Below are 20553 nucleotides of genomic sequence, written 5' to 3' on the forward strand. Positions count from 1 at the left end.
CCTGTCTCTGTACTGTCTAACCCCTACCTGCTCCTTAAAGACCTGTCTTTGTACTGTCTAACCCCTAGCTGCTCCTTAATGACCTGTCTCTGTACTGTCTAACCCCTACCTGCTCCTTAATGACCTGTCTCTGTACTGTCTAACCCCTACCTGCTCCTTAATGACCTGTCTCTGTACTGTCCAACCCCTACCTGCTCCTTAATGACCTGTCTCTGTACTGTCTAACCCCTACCTGCTCCTTAATGACCTGTCTCTGTACTGTCCAACCCCTACCTGCTCCTTAACGACCTGTCTCTGTACTGTCTAACCCCTAGCTGCTCCTTAACGACCTGTCTCTGTACTGTCTAACCCCTACCTGCTCCTTAACAACCTGTCTCTGTACTGTCTAACCCCTACCTGCTCCTTAACGACCTGTCTCTGTACTGTCTGACCCCTACCTGCTCCTCAATGACCTGTCTCTGTACTGTCTAACCCCTACTTGCTCCTCGATGACCTGTCTCTGTACTGTCTAACCCCTACCCGCTCCTTAATGACCTGTCTCTGTACTGTCTAACCCCTACCTGCTCCTTGATGACCTGTCTCTGAATTCACTGTAAGTCACTTTTGAAAAACCAAACACTGAATGATTAAATAAGATGTAATGATTACCACTTGACTATGGGTTTACATTTGATGCCATTGGATGAAGTGATACAGGGTGTGTTTCAGAGAGGCTGCAGTAGAGGGCTGAATGAAACGAGAGGTTCTGGAGAGCCAGAATAAAAAGCAAGAAAGCAACAAAACACTTCTTAAATAAAGCGAGCGACGTGTGAGAAGAAAGGAGAAGGAGCAGAGATATGTGACAAGCAGAGACGAGGGACCGATTTAGAGAGAGGAGAAGAGAGGAGGAGCAGGAGATTATGGGGTGGAGAGGGAGACGTCAGATGAACATAGAGAGGCAAGGTCAAAAGGGCACGTCAGACAGGAATCAGAGAGAGAGAGAGAGAGAGAGAGAGAGAGAGAGAGAGAGAGAGAGAGAGAGAACTAGACAGGGATGGAGAGAGAAAGTGACAGAGTGAAAAAAAAGTTTGAATAAGAAACGAGTGAGAGATGAATTCAGCAAGCGAGAGTGAGAGAGAGAGAGAGAGCGAGGAAGCTAATTTGAGAATGACAGAGAGGGAGAGCGAGGCAGACAGTGTGTAAGAGAGAGTGCGACAGGCATGGAGAGTGTGAGACAGAGAGAGAGCAAGGCAGGGAGGGAGCGAACGAGAACAAGGAAGAAAATCAGAGAGAGAGCGAGAGAGAGAGAGAGAGAGAGAGAGAGAGAGAACGAGGTAGGCGGGCAGACTCCGCTACATGGATCACACCAGCTCTCTCTCCCTGACCTACTTTCCCTCCAGAGTTTATTCAGATCAAACACGGCCCTTGGAAAATATTCAGTTTCATTTCTCTTTGTGGGCTAATTATGAACCGTCTGTACAGTGCAGAAACCTATATATTCTAGGACTGCTCTATATATAGTACACTGTTATTCACAAAACACATTAAATACCGCCTCTCTACTGGGGCTGCAGTAACAGTACACGTATGCATATACGAACGTCACAAAAGTATAAGTGTTTGCTGATAGTTTGTCTGTGACTCTCCTGTTAATGCTATGTTTGTGAGCTGACATATCAAATAGACTAGGATTTAATATTTACAATTTCTATTTTAGGAGCAACATGGGTTCATTCGGCTACATGAAAGATTCATTGAAATGAAACAACCTACAATAAATATTTGAAGATGACCATTTATAAAATATGGACAACATCCAAAAGTCAATGTATCAATGTTGTCATTATTATAATAGTTTTTTTTTCGTCAAGGACATAAGGAAACTCACACATGTAACAAGTTACTACGTGACGGCGGTGGTGTTAAAAGAGGGTGTTATTTCAATAAAAAACAAATAAAAAAGCTGAGTGTTCTTTACACCTCACAGAGCATCGTGTCTCTTTCTCAGTGACCGCTGCATCACGGATCTCTGTCCTGATTACTCCGACTTTACTCTATCACAACACTTTAGACACAGTGTTAGTCAAGGAGCAAGTCTTTTATTTCCACCGCTCATTGTAGCTCTATATATTGTCTGGAGTTATTCTGCCGTCAGGGACCTTTAAGGTGGACTCCATCACGAGTCTGCACCCCATCACTACTCCGTCACCCCAAATGTCACCGACGGGTGCTGCTTCATTCATGAGCTGCTGTCCGCCCCCGCCATCCCTCTCAACACGCTCATCAGACTGAAGTCACTGCCACAGGTTTTAATCAAACTCCTTTTGTTTGTGTGTGTGTGTGTGCGTGCGTGTGTATCTTTGTGTGGGTGTGTGTCTTTCTGTATATATGTTTGTGTGTGTGCGTCATTCTGTATGTATTTGTGCGCATGTTTGTGTGAAAGCATGTGTGCGTGTATGTCTATGCGAGTGTGTATGTGTGTTTGTGTGTATGTGTGTGCCTGTATGTTTGTGTGTTTGTGTATGTGTGTGTGAATGACGTGTGTGTCTGTTTAACTGTTGGTGTGTATGTGAGTGTGTGATAGGAGGAGTATTTCCGTATTTCCTCCGGTCTGGGCTTTGCTTTGACAACATGTGAGAATCCACACTGAACCAGCGCTATCAAAGCAGCTATCGCTATGCGTGCTGTACACCGGTTGCCATGGATACCAGGATGTCTAGCTGGCGGTCTCTATTGTCTGGTATTCTGGGCTGCCGCCTTCCCCCTTTAGTCTCACCGCTGCCATCGTTACAGACACACACTCAAACCGCCTGTGGGCTGCGACGTAGGGACCGCCGTCACCTCTGGATTCAGAACCTAGATTCAGAGTCTAGGATCATTCTGTCACTTCTGGATTCAGAATCTAGAATCATTCTGGATTTTTTAAAATTCTTTATTTTTTCCCAATTACTGCTCATCCCCGACCCCCTCCTTCCTATTAATGCCTGTCCTTCATCCTCCTCTTCCTCCGTCCCTCCCGCTCAGAGATATGACCGGTCGCCATGGAAACTACCATCGCCCACTCTCTTCCCCCCCCCCCCCCCCCCCCCCCCCCCCCACCGAGGGTGTGGCTGCTGCAGCAATCCCTCCGTCCCTCCGTTGTGAGGCAGTGTTGCCTGGCAACAGTCTCACATGCCGGTTCCCTAGCAACACCGCTACTGCAGGGAACCTGCCAATCCCGTTCACCTTCCCCCTCCACACCTCCGTCTCCCCCCCTCCCCCCTCCCCCTCCCCCTCTCTGTACCTCTCCTACCGCACATGGAAACGCTGCCGCTCCTGTTCGTACCTTCACTCCTAGTATCCTTATCCTCCCCCCTCCCCCCCTCCCCCCCGGTCATCCTCCCCTCCCCCCTGGGGGCGCCACCGGCCGGGCCGCAAGGACGCCGCCCGACCTTCAAGGACCTCGCTGGCGCGCAGAGTCACCACCGGGAGGAGAGTCCCAGAGCTGTAGGGGCGAGCGAGGAGAGAGAGGGGCGAGCGAGGAGAGAGAGGGGCGAGAGAGGAGAGAGAGGGGCGTAGGGGCCAGAGAGGGGCGAGAGAGGAGAGCGAGGGGCGACCGAGGGGAGAAAGGGAGAGAGAGGGGCGAGAGAGGGGCCAGAGAGGGGCGAGAGAGGAGAGAGAGGGGCGAGAGAGGAGAGCGAGGGGCGACCGAGGGGAGAAAGGGAGAGAGAGGGGCGAGAGGGGCCAGAGAGGGGCCAGAGAGGGGCGAGAGAGGAGAGCGAGGGGCGACCGAGGGGAGAAAGGGAGAGAGAGGGGCGAGAGAGGAGAGAGAGGGCGACAGGGGGGAGAGAGGAAGAGTGGGGCGAGCGGGAAGTGAGAGGGGCGACCGGGGACCGGGCCGTGATCCTGGGCTCCAGGAGGCAGCGGCCGCAGCTCACCCAGCGGCTGGCCGTGTGGTCGGCGCTACGGCCGGGTGCCTCTGTGGTGCATTAGGACGTAATACAGCTCTCTGCAGCAGCGCCGGGCGGAGCGGGAGCCAGAGCAACCGCGCATGAAGTACATAAACGGATCAGATCGGGGGGGGGGGGGGGGGGGGTCTCTCCCTCCCACCGCCGTTCCCTGTTCCCTCCTGTAAATAGGAAGTCGCTTCGGACTCTCTTATCCAAAGCGACTATCGGGGGATTCAGCGTCGGGTCATTAAGGAGCAGGCAGGGGCTGGACAGTGAATACAGAGACCGGTATGGACGACCAGAGAGGGCTTTGGGCATCTTGATGAAATTATGTGTACCTAGCCAGTAGCCCCAAGACTAACCAGTAGCCAGTATCCAGTTGCCACCAGACTAGCAACTAGCCAGTAGCCACTAACCACTAGCCACAAGCAAGTAGCCACTAGCCAGTAGCCACTAGACTAGCCACTAGACTAGCAACGAGCCAGACTAGCCACTGGCCACTAGACTAGCCACAAGCCAGCAGCCACTTAACTAGCCACTAGCCAATAGCCAGTAGCCACCAGACTAGCAACTAGCAAGACTAGCAACTAGCCAGACTAGCCACTGGCCTAGCCACTAGACATTAGAATAGCCACTAGACTAGCCAGTAGCCAGTAGACCTTCCTACCCCCTCCATCCTTTACCTCCATGGTCCAGGAGGAAGCACATGGTTCTTAGCCAGGAGAGGGTGAGGGGACTAAGGGATGGATGCTAACTCCCCCTCACCCTGGAGCTTCAGACTCTGGCTGTAATTCTAACTGAGAGACAGGAAATCAATGGCAGCAGAATCTGGATGGGAGCTTCCAGCCCCGGCAAGTGTGGGCGACACAGATAGAACCACCATTATCTACACATTCTGCCATAAGCACTTAATCACACACACACACACACACCCCTCCACACACACACACACACACACACACACACACACACACACACACACACACACACACACACACACACACACACACACACACACACACACACACACACACACACACACACACGCACGCACGCACGCATGCACACACACAAACACACACACCCACACACTGGTTCTAATTTACACTGCTTGTTTCTGCAATGCATCTCTGAAACGGGGGCGCTCTGTATATGCTAATGTCAGCTTGGTTGGGTGTGAACGTGAATTGATCAAAAATTTATCAAAACATTTACGCCATCAGTAATGATGACAACATTAAAAGATGTTCTGTTGACTTACCTTGTGTTTATTATGCTATGTGTGTTCATGTGTTTGTTTTCATGTGTTCATAATTTACATTGTGTGATTAGTACTTAATGTATTCATCTACATATGCTTATTTGAAAGCTTTGAAATGTTTATGCTCTAATGTGCTAATGTTCAGGATTCATGTTTTTATGTATTCATGCTTTCATCTCCATTTGGCCAAGTGTTGATACAAGTGTTTCTTGTATTCAAAGGGTCATACATTGATGTATTCGTGTGTTGGGTTGTGTCCTTGACATGCAGTTCTGTGTTCATTCCATGGAGACTGAGCTCCCATGTTCAGCCCTTAGCAGTAACCTCCAAACCTGTCCCACTTTATACCTCGGATAGAAAAGAGATTGATTTTTAAAGTGAAGCTGCCAAACTCAGTGGTGGAATATTATCAAATAAACATGTCGATTTGATGTATGTGTGTGTCTGCGTGTGTATGTGTGTGTCTGCGTGTGTATGTGTGTGTGCGTGTATTTGTGTGTCTGCATGTGTGTGTGTGTGTACACACACACAAAGATGCATGAGTTCTGCTTTGCCTGTGATTGTTTTTGATTAGCTTTGATAATTAGCTTCATGATTGTTCAAAGCTCGGTGAAATACAATACTACTGATGACAAAACAATAGGCGAAACAACGTTTAAATTATGCTGATGGAAATGTTTCCGGAAAAAGCTATTGTTCAATAAGGGAGTGAACAATGGAAAGAGTTTAGTTTTTTGTTGCTTTGATACTTTTTGCATTGATAGGACAACATCAGCACCACTATGACGATCAATAATACAATATGAACCCACAGACCCCAACCTAAGATTCCTCTTGCTGCCTTCCTGTCTCCCAGACACCTGATCCCGTTCCCCTGCAGCAGGGAATGTCTCCTCAAGGTACTTTCCTCACCTGCCTCTCCTTTTCATTTCTCTTTGTGGCCTAATTATGAACCATCTGTACAGTGCAGAAACCTATATATTCTAGGACTGCTCTATATATAGTATACTGTTATTCACAAAATACATTAAATACCGCCTCTCTACTCAGGCTGCAGTAACAATACACGTATGTACTTTGTTTGTCTGGAACTCCTGTTAATGTTATTTTTGTGAGTTCTCATATCAAATAGAATAGGATTTAATAGTTATATATATATATTTACAGGTTATAATTTCTATTTTAGTAGCAACATGGGTTCATTCGCCTACATGAAAGATTCCTTGAAATCAAACAACCAACAATAAATATTTTAAGATGACATTTATAAAATAGGAACAACAATCAAATGTGAATGTATTATTTTGTTAACATATTACAATTGTATGATATATTATAATTGTATGATATGTTCATGTGTAATTTGTTCTTGTATGATATATTTTAATTGTATGATATGTTTTTGTATGATACATTATAATTGTTTTCCCCATTCCCATGCGGCCTGTCTGTTGGAGGTACTTTCCTCACCTGCAGCGCTGGACACCGTTGGCCAGTTCTGGACCAGCATGCCCTGGGCTCCCTGCATGACCGACGCCTCCTCCATGTGGACCGCACTGGAATACAAAGCACAGGGGGAGTCTGTCAGCACCGGGGGGGGCTGGGGGAGCTGAATGATGAACTGAAGGGGACCGAGAACGGAGCCTTGTGGAACGCCTCAGGTCAGACACACCTGTACACCAGTGCAGTGAGATTCGGCTCTACGTCACTGCACCACTGTACAGCTCAGGGGAAGGGGACTTGATGGGTTCAGGGACAGCCATGCCTCTTAACATGGGATTAGGGAGTTCTTCTTTGTCCTTTAGGACTAATGGTTATGGGGTGTTGTATAATGTTTGCCTGTGAATCCCTTTAGGACTCTAACTTTAACTTTGATTTAGGGCTATACAAATAAACTTAATTTCGCTTCACTTCAATGCTTCACATAAACAGTAGTCCAGCAGAAATGCAGTTTCCATAAAGTTTGGCTATATTGTATAGTCATTTACTAAATGCACTTATTCCGCCTTCTGGTGTGATTGAAATCGGACCGCCGAGAAAACGGTGATAACGTCCAATAAAAAGCATCCCGTAAAATGCTGGTTTATTAAAGCATCAAACCCTACATGGTTGTATAAGAGACAGGAGCCAGCAGGCCAGAAGGACTCCTGGCTTTATGCTAATTGCTTTTAGAAATGCTGAGCAGGCTCTTTAAAGCTTTCAAGCTTTCCAGCCTGAGAGTGTTTTGACATATCGCCCTGAGCACATCACAACTCTGTAGTCGGGAGCGTCCATCTTGTTCCTTCGTGATGTTAGAGGGCAGGGGTGGAGGGGTACTGGGTTAAGTCCCTCATAACTGTTGTTGGGGGTTCAGGGTTTTTTCTGTCTAAATCCCATGCAATATGTATCTACTGTTGTCATGTTTCAAACCCACGCTGCGGTCGGTCTTGTGAACCCTTCTACACGGCCCTGGTTTGAGGCGGTGAAACACAGCGAGAGACAGGAAGTTCTCTCGCAGTGCAGAATATGCAGGGATCAATAAGCAGAGGTGTCGGTTTACATTCACCCTTTCATTAGCTGAAGAGAAAACCAAATTAGGAATCACTTTCATTATTCCCTTAAAAAGAACGATGACAAGTTATTGTTAAAAGAAAACCGTTGAATAATGACCGACAGAAAGAAAAACAACATATTGTATAATATAACTCACATAATTTATATACATAGCCATACACTGGGTGAAGCGCATAAACAGTCACTCAGCAGTCGACAGGATTCAGGCTGAGGAGCCTTTGTTAGCAGAGGTAACCAGCCAGCCACTGAAGGCCTTGATTGTTTTTTTTTCTGAAAACCTGAAGGGGAGGTGAGAGGAGGAACAGAGGCTGGAGCCTCTGCAATGCAGCACCGTATAGGATGTATACTCTCTCTCTCTCCGCTCACTCGCTCTCTCTGTCTCTCTCTCGCTCTCTGTCTCACTCTGTCTCTCTCTCTCATGCATAGTATATGATGTACATACACATACTCTCTCTCTCTCTCTCTCTCTCTCTCTCTCTCTCTCTCTCTCTCTCTCTCTCAAACATAGTGTATGATATTTGTATATCTTTAGATAATAGGTCCCATATATAATTATAAATGATGTATTCAATGTGAAATCCACAGTCTGTTGCAGTCTATAGCGTCACGCAGCGATGGACAAAGTATCAGTGTGACTCAATATGCTCTTGGATCTGATTTTCATAATATATGCAGTAGATATGGTGTGTACATGTTTCATTGGCTGTGTGTCTGTGTGTGTGTGGGGGGGGGGGATGGGGGGGGGAGTGATTATGTATGTGTGAGTTGGGCAACCATCAGTTCATGTTTTTTCCACATTTTTATGATCATGATAATAAGTTGCACATAACATTGAGATATGGCTGACTGTGTTTGCATGGGTGTGTGTGTGTGTGTGTGTTTCTGTATGTGTACGTGTGTGTGTGATGTGTGAGAAAGTGCCAGCATCAGCTCGTTTGTCTCCCCTGCTTCCCAATGATGGACTGGAGCTAGCTGGGAATGACCTACATAGCACAAGCGCACAAACACACACAGACACGCACACACTCACACACACACACACACACACACACACACACACACACACACACACACCACAAACACACACAAACATATAGATATATAACCCCCACACACGCTGTATAGGAGCTTTTATCTCTCCATGCTCCTTCAGACGGTTTATGGGTCTCCCCCCTGCTTCTCCCCCCGGAGTCAGATACCACCGGAGCTGATACCGTGAGAAGTTGACGTACTATACTCACTGGCATGGTCTGTGTGTGTGAGTGTGTTTGTCTGTGTGTGTGTGTGTGTGTGTGTGTGTGTATGTGTGTTTGTTGTGCATGTGTAGTGTGTGGGTTATATATATATATGTTTGTTTGTGTTTGTGGTGTGTGTGTTTGGGTGTCTTTTGTGTGAGTATGAGAATGTTTGCATCTGTTGGTGTGTGTGTGTGTGTTTGTCTGAGTGTTTGTGTGTGTGTGTGTGTGTGTAAGTGTGTGTTTGTGTGTCTGTAGGGCTGTGAAAGGGACTTCTCAGTTTAATGTAAATGAGTGGCATTAAAATGATATTAGTTTTATAATATAATGAGATGTTTAATCAGAATGTCACCAGGGGGACAGCGCTACATGAGCGCGGAGAGGAAGTTAGATTACAGAGAGGGCGCACACTCAACGTTTTAAAGTCTAATTTCACCAAAGATTCAAAAGGGAGTGTTCCTCATGTTGAGGATTGTACTCATTGTTAACAGTTGGATATGGTTCGGCCTCTTGCTGTTCCCCCCCTCCCTGACAGAGCCCTGTCTCTGACCCCGCTGCTGGTCGATGACACCCCCTCTCTGCCAGATCTCTGACCCAACTTTTAGTTGATTATGTATATTCCCCTTCTTCCTGTCCCCCTCCTCCCCCCTGCTAGACGTCTGTCTCACCCCCCAAATGGCCCTCCCCTCATATCCGAGTCCAACGACAGACCCCCCACAGACCAACAGGTCGGGGGCCCATCATGGCCAGGTATCACCCCCCCCCCCCAAATCATTAGCCTGGGGGGGGGTAAGCCATTTGTGATTGGCTTGATTGGAATAAGGGTAACCCAATAGGAATCTGTGGGTTACTCCTTTTTGTAAAATAACGGGTCATGACTGGAGGTAGCTGTGAGCGCTGCCCTTGTTAAGTGCTTCGATATACACTGTGTTTTGTGATGAATAATGGGAGACTAATAATGGGATAGCAAGCAGGATTAACGCAGAAAGAGGAAAACTAGGTAACCGGGGAAGGACTCTGCTGGTTGCTCTGGGTATCTTGCGCGAGCCCACGAATAAAGTGTGCAACAGACAAATTGACTCTGCTCCCTTTTTGCATCAATCAGACTTGTAAACTTGCACCTTGATTTGAATCTCCTGTTTCACTCACCTCATGGCCTGCATCCCTTGCATCCCCTGCATGGCTTGCATCCCCTGCATGGCTTGCATCCCCTGCATGGCTTGCATCCCCTGCATGGCTTGCATCCCTTGCATCCCCGGCATGCCCTGCATCCCTTGCATGCCGTGCATCCCAGACCTTAGAGAGGCGGAATATCGCCAGTCAGCATTCGGCGCCTTCGGCTGGAGGAGAGAGGGGAAGAGGAGAGAAGAGGAGAGGGGGGAGAGATGGGAGAGGGGGGATAGGGGAGAGAAGGGAGAGAGGGAGAGGTGGGAGAGAAGGGAGAGAGAAGATGAGAGAGAAGGAGAGAGGGGAGAGAAGGAGAGGGAGGGAGGGAGGGGGAGAGAAGGAGAGGGAGGGATAGAGGGGGAGAGAGGGAAGAGAGGGAGGAAGAACAAAAGAGGGTGAGCAAGATGCAGAATTAGAGAGAGATAAAGAGGGGAAGATGGAGTTAGGTAGAGACAGAGAGAGGGAGAGGGAGACAGGGGGAGAGGGAGAGATGGAGAGATTAGTATGATGTCATACAGAGCAGGCCTGGCCATGGCCTCATCAATTAATCACAAAACACATCCTGGCCCCGGATATCACACACACACACACACACACACACACACACACACACACACACACACACACACACACACACACACACACACACACACACACAATACACAGAGAGTTAAGGGCCAATTATCATTGATAATGTATTAAAATAAAAGATAAGGATACATTCCTGTGTTTGTGTGGGTGTCTGTGTGTATGTGAGTGTCCGTGTGTGTATGTGAGTGTGTGTCTGTGTGTGTGTGTGTGTGTGTGTGTGTGTGAGTGTGTGTGTGTGTGTGTGTGTGTCTGTGTGTGTGTGTGTGTGTGTGTGTGTCTGTGTCTGTGTCTGTGTGTGTGTGTGTGTGTGTGTGTGTGTGTGTGTGTGTGTGTGTGTGTGTCTGTGTGTGTGTATATGTGAGTACTCTAGATTCGCAGCACACCCCCATCTACCCTTAGGTAAATCACTGCATCCGACCCAGCCAATGAGCAGGGGCTTCTCATCACCACGGCAACCACATTCCCCCCGGGAATAGAGTCCAGAGTGAAGTGTGTGTCTCCTCAGAGCGATCATCCATGGACGGGCTTCCTCACAGAAAGGCTTCTTAGACGTCTAGTCGTAAAATGGAACCATGATCCATATCGCAAAGGATTGAAAGAAGATCTTGGAGTGTGTGTGTGTTTGTGTGTGTGTGTGTGTGTGGGGGGGGGGGGGGGGGGAGAAGAGGATTCGAGTTAGCTTGTGGTGCTTTGGTATACTGTGATGCTAGCTGGGACCTGCTAACTAGTGCTACCCTTTCAAGAAAATCTTATTCTAGTACAGAGAGAAATTATTTAGTTTCATTTTACCTTGGCTGTCATAATAATCATTATTCCTAATTCTTTTAATCTAAGATCTGAATTCATCCCACAACATCTGTGAGCTATTTAGCATATTTAAAAATATGCTAATTACTGTGTTTGATAATCAAAAGAGAGTCATCTTTTTGCTGGTAATTACATTTAACGACAAATGTAAATAGGATTTAACTGTATCACTGGCTTCCAGATTGTATCCAGTGTCATATATCAATACGACTCAAACTAACTATATATTCTATATTTACAATTTAAGAACTGAGAAATGCAATTATGCACGACTGTTTTGGACACTTATGCAATACCAATAATCTGACAGAGCAGCATCTGCTGTCTCGTTACGGAAGAACTGGAACCCGTTCTGGGAACCAGGGATGAGCTGAACTCACGGCACCGACCAGAAGGCAGCCACTGCCGTCTCTGGATATAATATTTAATATCTAATGCTCACAACGTTCTCCTCGTCTCCCCCTCAGCAACGGAGAACCCTACACAAGAGAGACCCAGAATCTCACCCCTAATCTAATCCAGGGGGAGGGAGGGGAGGGGGAGAGGAGGGGAGACAAGGGGAGACGAGGGGGAGGTCTCAGGGATAACCAGATTCCCAGAACACGCACACTTCCCCCAGGTCTGGTAATCTGATTGGAGGGGGGGAGGAGAGGGGAGGGAGGGGAGGGAAGGAGAGGGGAGGGAGGGGAGGGAAGCACCGCTAAAATCACACGACAAGCATCAGAGATCAGCCTGGAGGTCTGGGGGGGGTCATAAGACAGGATGCCCCCCCATCCCGTGCTGTCTCGGTCCGAGAGGAATGTGTGAGCGATGGGCTCTCAGACTGCAGTGATCTGATGAGACAGCCAGCGGGGGGGCGGGGGGAGAGTTAGGCTAGGGGGGGAGGAGCAGCTAGTAAATGGAGAGTCCTCGCTAGGAAGTTCCTTTAGGGAGAGGAATACACACCACATCCCCACTCACACACACACACACACATCTCCACTCACAAAAACACATCTCCACTCACACACACAGCCATACATCTCCACACTCATACACAAACACTCAAACACTCACACACACACACAAACATCTCCACACAGACGGACACACACACACGCACAAACACACACATCTCCACTCACACACAAACAGACATACATCTCCACAAAGACACACACAGCCTTAGCCTTGTACGCCGTAGATTCATGCAGAGTAGCCTCATAAAGCGTAGCCTAGCTAGTTAGCCATGTCAACCTGCATGATTACAAAGGGCTCCCCGCCGCGTGCTAACTGCTAACCCTGAGCCACAAGAACCCTAACACACACACAAACACACACACACGTCTACACACACACACACACACACACACACACACACACACACACACACGTCTACACACAGACACAGACACGTCTAAACACATCTCTACACACAAACACAAACACACCCAGACATGTCTCCACACCTTGCTACACACACATCTCCAAACACAGACCCTACCCCCTCTAGACAAACACACACACACACACACACACACACACACTCACACACATACACACACACATCTACACACTTCTCTCTATATACACACTCTCACACACACATCTCCTCACACACACATCCACACACACATCTCCACACACAAACACCCGCAGACACAGACACACACAGACACACAAACACACATCTCTAGACACGATCACAGACTGTGTGGTTCAAAATGAGGTCAATCTGAGCATGTGCCGTGTGTGTGTCCTGTTCCTGTTGTTATTGACTACTGCTGTTGTTTACTACTGCCAAGCAGCAATCTGGAGGATGTTTACCCGCGAGTTAAGTAGAGCACATGACCAATGTTGTTATTCAGGTTTAAGACCAACAACAACAACCAACAATAGAAAAACAAGAAGGAATAAATTAAACATGGACGAATGCTTATTTATGCCATTAATTAATTAAATATCAAGTCCTGCCTATGTTTAGGGACGCGACCTAAAACGAGTAATTAAGAGACGGGCCATTCAGGAGCCAGCAGCGGCAGCCATGTTGGACCGGAGCCCTTCAGGTGGGCGGGGCCTGGGGACGGTGATCATGTGACGAAGGACTCTGGGCAGCAGATGAGCAGCACTGGGACGGAGAGAAGTCTTAAGGTAAACCCGGTGTAGTAGAGCTCGGTGGCTAACTAGTAGGGCTCGCTGGCTAACTAGCAGGGCTCGGTGGCTAACTAGCAGGGCTCGGTGGCTAACTAGCAGGGCTCGCTGGATAACTAGTAGGGCTCAGTGGCTAACTAGCAGGGCTCGGTGGCTAACTAGCAGGGCTCGCTGGATAACTAGTAGGGCTAGGTGGCTAACTAGCAGGGCTAGCTGACTAACTAGCTGGGCTCGCTGGCTAACTAGCAGGGCTAGGTGGCTTACTAGCCGGGCTCGCTGGATAATTAGCAGGGCTAGGTGGCTAACTAGTAGAGCTAGGTGGCTAACTAGTAGAGCTGGGTGGCTAACTAGTAGAGCTAGGTTGCTAACTAGCAGGTCTCGTTGGCTAACTAGCAGGGCTAGGTGGCTAACTAGCAGGGCTCGCTTCAAAACTAGCAGGGCTAGGTGGCTAACTAGCAGGGCGCTCTGGCTAACTAGCAGGGATAGGTGCCTAACTAGTAGAGGTAGGTGGCTAACTAGTAGGGCTTGCTGGCTAACTAGCAGGGCTTGCTGGCTAATTAGCAGGGCTAGGTGGCTAATTAGCAGGGCTCGCTGGCTAACCGGGACACTGGGTTTATGGGCTAACTAGCAGGGCACTCTGGGTAATTAGCAGGGCTAGGTGGCTAACTAGCAGGGATAGGTGGCTGACTAGTAGAGGTAGGTGGCTAACTAGGAGGGCTTGCTGGCTAACTACCAGGGCGCTCTGGCTAATTAGCAGGGCTAGGTGGCTAATTAGCAGGGCTAGGTGGCTAATTAGCAGGGCTCGCTGGCTAACCGGGACACTGGGTTTGTTGGCTAATTAGCAGGGCTAGGTGGCTAACTAGCGGGCTCGCTGGCTTACCGGGACACTGGGTTTAAGGGCCAGTGGAGCAGAGATTCTGCCTGCAGAACCGGCCGCTGGTTCGGTGGCAGTTCAAACTTTCAGAGCAATTATCTCATGGTTGCTCCAGAAAGGATCTGCTGGTCCCAGGTGGGACGGTCTAAATCTGCACCACCGACCAGTGGGAAGGAGGAGGCCAAGTGTAGCCCCCACACACACAGTCACTCACGTTTACACACACACACACGCTCACATTTATACAGACAAACAAACAGGCTCATATTTATACACACAAACACACATAACCGCACAGACTCACATTTTTACATTCAAACACATTCACTCACAATTATACAAACACACACACAAACAAACCTCCACACATAACCCGACATTTCGATGCTCACACACGCGCACACATTCACACACACGCACACACACACACACACACTAGCATGTACACCCATGCCCACACGCACCCTCACACACACACACACACACTCTGTCTGTGCTCATTCTCTCAGAGCCGTTGTGACAGGCAGGCATCGCGTGATATTGTGTGAAACTTGAGTTGAGGAAGTGTGAGAGTGTGAGAGACAGCATGGCCGTTCTGTGGGGAACGGTCCGCCATGACATCATCACAACACACACTCATACACTCACACAGAGCCCGGAGCCCTGCCTAGTCAGGCATGGGGGGCTCAGGGAGAGTTCAGGTGAGAGAGGGGCGAGATAGAGAGGGGGGGAGAGAGAGAGAGGGGGGGAGAGAGAGAGAGGGGTGAGAGAGAGAGGGGAGGAAGAGAGAGAGGTGTGAGAGAGAGAGGGGGGGAGAGAGAGAGAGGGGTGAGAGAGAGAGAGGGGGGAGGGAGAGGGGCGAGAGAGAGAGGGGGGCAGAGAGAGAGGGGTGAGAGAGAGAGAGGGGGTGAGAGAGAGAGGGGGGGAGAGAGAGAGGGGGGGAGGGAGAGAGGGGTGAGAGAGAGAGAGAGAGAGGTGCGAGACCCAACACACTCCGTCACGTTGTTGACATGCTGCGCTGTGATTGGCCGAGCTGGATGCTAAACCTACAGCCTCTGAGCGTTTTTGTCGACTGGATCTCCACCACAGAGATGTTCTCCGCCCCTAACAGACCAGTGAGGTGGATGAGATGTGATTTAATGTAAAGGTAATATAACTGAATGTCCAGTAGCTAATGTAACCTTGTCTAAGTATCCATTCACTCTAAATGGTTTATACTGCCTTGATGGAGCTGTGAATGCGCTCTGACACTGAACTGCACTGAGGACCTTGAGGCTGCGTCACAGGAACACTAGTCCAGTGGTCAGGGTGTGAGACTCAGAGGCACTGCAGTCTGCCTGCAGGCCTCTTGACCAAGATGCCCCCTCACCCTCACCTCAAAGACAGCTAAACCCTTAACTTAGAATGGGTAAACCTTTCTGAAGGCGAAATAGCTCGACGCTTCAGCCTTCCTCCACCTCCACTGCGATGGTGGAAAGGTGGAGACATGAGCACCCAAAACGACGACCACCAGACATGATAACACAGCCACAGAGACCCCCGGAGCGGCACCCACCTCGGGGCAGATCTGCAGGGAGTTGTCGGGCATGCTGAGCCGCCTCACGAAGCCGCTGTTGCTGGTGAAGAACCTCTCGGCGCCGCTGCCCCAGGTGCCGCTGATGGGCCTGCCCGTGTTGTAGAACATGAAGGTGTCGCTGCCCGAGGTGGCCGTCAGGCACGTCTTGTAGCAGTAGGTCTTGGTCAGGGAGCCGTTGCCGCGCACCTCGATGTAGTGCGGCTCCACCTTCAGGTCCCGACGCAGCACCACGTTGCTGTTGGGCTGCGGACCTCCAGGCCCCCCGCCGCCGCCGCCGCCGCCGCCGCCGCCGCCGCCGCCGCTCACGCTGCTGTTGCCCCCGTCGGGCGGCGCCTTCTGGGACACGCAGCACGGAGAGCAGGAGCCGGGCGTGGTGCAGTAGGCGTGGCAGCGCACGATGGCCAGCACCACCACGGTGACCAGGAACACGAAGGTGGTGGCGCTGAGCGCCACGATGAGGTACAGCGTGACGTTGGAGAACAGCAGCGTGCTGTGAGGCCGGATGATGCGCCTGGGGTCCGGGGCCGGCTTCTGGGGCGGCTCCATCACGGCCACGGTGATGGTGGCGGTGGACGACAGCGCGGGCTGGCCGTGGTCCCGGACCAGCACCGTCAGCGAGAAGGAGGTGGCGTTGTCCTCCATCACGCGGCGCGTGGTGCGGACCTCGCCCGTGTGCTGGTGCACCTTGAAGAGGTCGGCGTCGCTGGCCTGCTGCAGCACGTACACCAGCCAGGCGTTGGGCCCCGCGTCGGCGTCGTACGCCACCACCTTGGTGACCAGCGTGCCCGGCTCGGCGTTCTTCAGCACCGTCTCGGTGGAGCGCGAGGCGTTGCCGCGCGCCGCCGTGACGATGCGCGGCACGTGGTCGTTCTGGTCCATGACGTAGATGTAGACGGTGGCCACGCGGCTCAGCGGCGGGATGCCCCCGTCCTGCGCCTTCACCTGGAAGTGGAACTCGCGCAGCGACTCGTAGTCGAAGGCGCGCAGCGCGTACGCCTCGCCCGACTCGGCCTTCACCGACACGTAGGAGGTGACGGGGATGCCGTGGTTGTTGTCGTTGAGCACGGTGTACGTGATGCGGGCGTTGTCCCGGATGTCGGCGTCCTGCGCCCGCACGGTGCACAGCGAGGCGCCCGGCGCGTTGTTCTCCGTCACGTACACGGTGTACGACGTCTGCTCGAAGCGCGGCGGGTTGTCGTTGACGTCCGCCACCTCCACCCGGATGGTCTTCTGCGAGGAGAGGGGGGGCGTGCCGCCGTCGGTGGCGCTGAGCGTCACGTTGTAGGCGTCGGTGGTCTCGCGGTCCAGGAAGCCCGAGGTCACCAGGGTGTAGTAGTTCCGGAAGGACTTGATGCGGAAGGGGAGGCTCAGCGGGATCTCCAGGCTCACCTGCTTGTTGGCGCCCGAGTCGCGGTCGGTGACGCTGATGAGCGCCACCACGGTGTCGGGCCGGGCGTCCTCCCGCACCGGGCTGGACAGCGAGGACAGCACGATCTCGGGGACGTTGTCGTTGACGTCCACCACCTCGATCACCACCTTGCAGTGGGCGGCCACGGCGCCCGGCCCCTTGTCCATGGCCTGGATGTACATCTCGTAGGAGTTGGTCTCCTCGTAGTCCACGTTGTTCCTCACCCGGATCTCCCCCGTGTGGGCGTCCATGGAGAACATCTGCCTCACCCTCTCGGGGGTGTAGCTGCTGAAGGAGTAGTACACCTCGCCGTTCGTGCCCTCGTCCAGGTCCGTGGCGTTCAGCTTGATGACCAGCGAGTCTTTGGCCGAGTTCTCCGGCAGTTTCACTTTGTACACCGAGCTGTCGAACACCGGCACGTTGTCGTTGGCGTCCAGGACGCGCACGTTAATCGTCGCGGATCCCGTTCTCTCCGGCGAGCCCCCGTCCACGGCGCTCAGTATCAGCTGGTGGTAAGGCGTCTGCTCGCGGTCCAGCGGCTTCTTGAGCACCAGCTCGATGTGCTTGTTGTTCAGAGTGGGTTTGTTGGAGACCAGCGCGAAGTGTTCGTTCGCGCTGAGCTGGTACAAGCGCAAGGAGTTTGATCCAATGTCTGAATCCTCCGCGCTCTCCACCGGGTACCGGGAACCGGGCAGCGCGGACTCGATAATCTCCAGCTGGTACTCGTCCCGGGGGAACTGCGGCGCGTTGTCGTTGGCGTCCAGCACCTTCACCTCGACGTGGTGCACCTCGGAGGGGTTCTCCAGGAACACCTCCAGGTTGATAAGGCAGGTGCCGGTCGCGTCGCATAGCGTCTCCCGGTCGATGCGCTCGTTCACGAACAGCTTTCCGTTTTTGGGATTGACAATCACGTAGCGCTTCCCGCTGTTGGAGGTCGCCTTCATCTTGCGGCCGGTCAGCCGCCTCGCGTCTAGCCCCAGGTCCTGCACCAGGTCGCCCACCAGCGCACCGTTCTCCACCTCCTCGGTCACCGTGTAGCTCAGCTGTCCGCACGAAAGGCCACAACACAGGAGGAACAACAGAACACCAAAAGGCACATGAGTTCCCGTCCCCTCACACGTCCTCCGCGTGGCCACGGCCATGGCGTGCTCCTCGTGGGGTGTGCGGACGGATTAAACGCAGCAGCTCTCCGCCTGCTTCTCTGTTCGTCGCAGTCTCTCTCATCCCACCACCGCGTTAAAGTGGGCTCTCCTCCGTCGGTCTCCGGTTACCGGCGGCTGCACGTCCATCCCGTGAACCGCGCGAGGGGGCTACTCTCCAGTGCGCCCATGTTCTCTTTGTCTGACGGTGCCGTGGCGATGTGTGTGTCTGTGTGTGTGGCTGCGTGTGTGTGTGTGTGTGTGTGTGTGTCTGTGTGTGTGTGTGGCTTTTTTGCGTCTTCTCTGCGTGCTGCTGACGGGTGTGTTTTCATCCCAGTCTGTAGGATGATCCACCCTAGCGCACCCCCCCCACCCACCCACACACACACACACACACACACACACACACACACACACACACACACACACACACACACACAGACACCCCCCCCACCCTCTCATCCAAATCCTCCACCGCGTCGCGTAAAACGATGGCGTTTATTTTTCTGTATCGTGAAGGGACCAATATTCGTTCATTCATAGTCGTTAATAAAACAACGATACGTAATAATATCGTTCCGTTTGTGTTTGGTGGCCGGTGCTCAGCTTCTCCGGGTGAACAGCCGTGTCGCACGTGAAACGTGTTCACACCATAAGGAGACACAGGCAGACTCGGGATGTGGAGGTACTACCAATCACAACCGTGTTCACTGAGTCCGGTTTCTTCTAACTGTAGCTGTCAGAATAACCGATGAGCAGGATGATGTTGTCTGCTAAACGTTCACCAGCTCTGGTGGTCTCACACCTTCACACGCGAGGGGCACGTTGTGTGTTGCGGACGGGGGTTGGTCGTCCATTGTCTGAACCGCATGTCTCCTCCCGCCCACGTGAACGCGGTGAGGATGGGGCCGGTGTGGCCATCATGGCACCGCCGTGCGCTGTCAGCGGGAGGAGCGGGAGGAGGACTGTCAGCCCTCATCAGCGCCGGAACCTTCTGCAATGCCCTTGGTGGACCCGGCGCAGACGTCTCTCTCCTCTGCTGCTGCCGGAGAGATAACGTCTGCAAACATCGGCCGTACAGCCGGGGTACGGCGTGTCGAGCACGGGGTGGAATGAGGGGGAAACACGTCCAATTGGGCTTCCGATTATTATTATTTAATTAATTAATTGCGTATTAATTACTACACAATTAAATTAGCTAATTTACAATTAATTATTGGCCTACCTCCACCAGATGAAGTTCGTTTTATTTTGAACCTACAGAGTCAAACATGGTTCAGCAGCTTGCTAATTGTACAAGTATTTATAGTGAACGGGTGAAATAAAAGTACTATATAACAAATAAAAAAGAGCAAAATTAAGTCCCAGTCCCATGCCATACCGATAACCGTTGTATACCATACTGAAACATACCATAATTAACCATAATTCTATACCATAATAAACCATTCCATTCAATAAAACATACTATACCATAATAAACCATTACATACCCCATTCTACTCCATAATAAACCATTCTATACCAAAATAAACCATTCTATCCCATAATAAACTAAATCATTCTATACCATAATAAACTAACAGTTCTATATCATAATAAACCATTTTATACCTTAATAAACCAAATCATTCTATACCATAATGACCCGTTCTATACCATAATAAACCATTCTATACCATAATAAACCATAGCATAAAACCAACACACACCACACCTTAAAACAATGCAACAGTTATTAATAGTGTGGCAGAACTATTGTCTGTTGTCAGGGGTTACTGTTGTCATGTCGGGGCAGACACTGCGTGTCGAGCGGCGGTGTGATGGTGAAGCATCGCTACTGCAGGGTACAGAGGGGTGAGAGGTTTCAGAGTGAAGTGGAGCAGTGCATGCTGGGAGAATGA

At 50.8% G+C, this 20553-nt stretch overlaps 1 protein-coding gene across 1 annotated transcript in view; it reads right to left on the reverse strand.

Moving 5' to 3' along the window:
* Window positions 1-18821, reverse strand: part of LOC307077007 (protocadherin alpha-C2-like) — a gene marked incomplete at its 3' end in the record, with an annotated part of 20789 nt that extends 1968 nt beyond the window's left edge. The window contains exons 1-3 of the mRNA XM_079738244.1: window positions 16082-18821; window positions 10239-10297; window positions 6640-6725 (exon numbers count right to left, since the gene is read on the reverse strand). Of these exons, the coding sequence (XP_079594370.1) occupies window positions 6640-6725; window positions 10239-10297; window positions 16082-18652 (2716 nt within the window). The 5' untranslated portion in view covers window positions 18653-18821. The remainder of the gene's footprint in view (window positions 1-6639; window positions 6726-10238; window positions 10298-16081) is intronic.
* Between the last annotated feature and the right edge of the window lie 1732 nt (window positions 18822-20553).

This window comes from Pollachius pollachius (assembly GCF_949987615.1).
Source record: "Pollachius pollachius genome assembly, chromosome: 6".
NCBI lineage: Eukaryota > Metazoa > Chordata > Actinopteri > Gadiformes > Gadidae > Pollachius > Pollachius pollachius.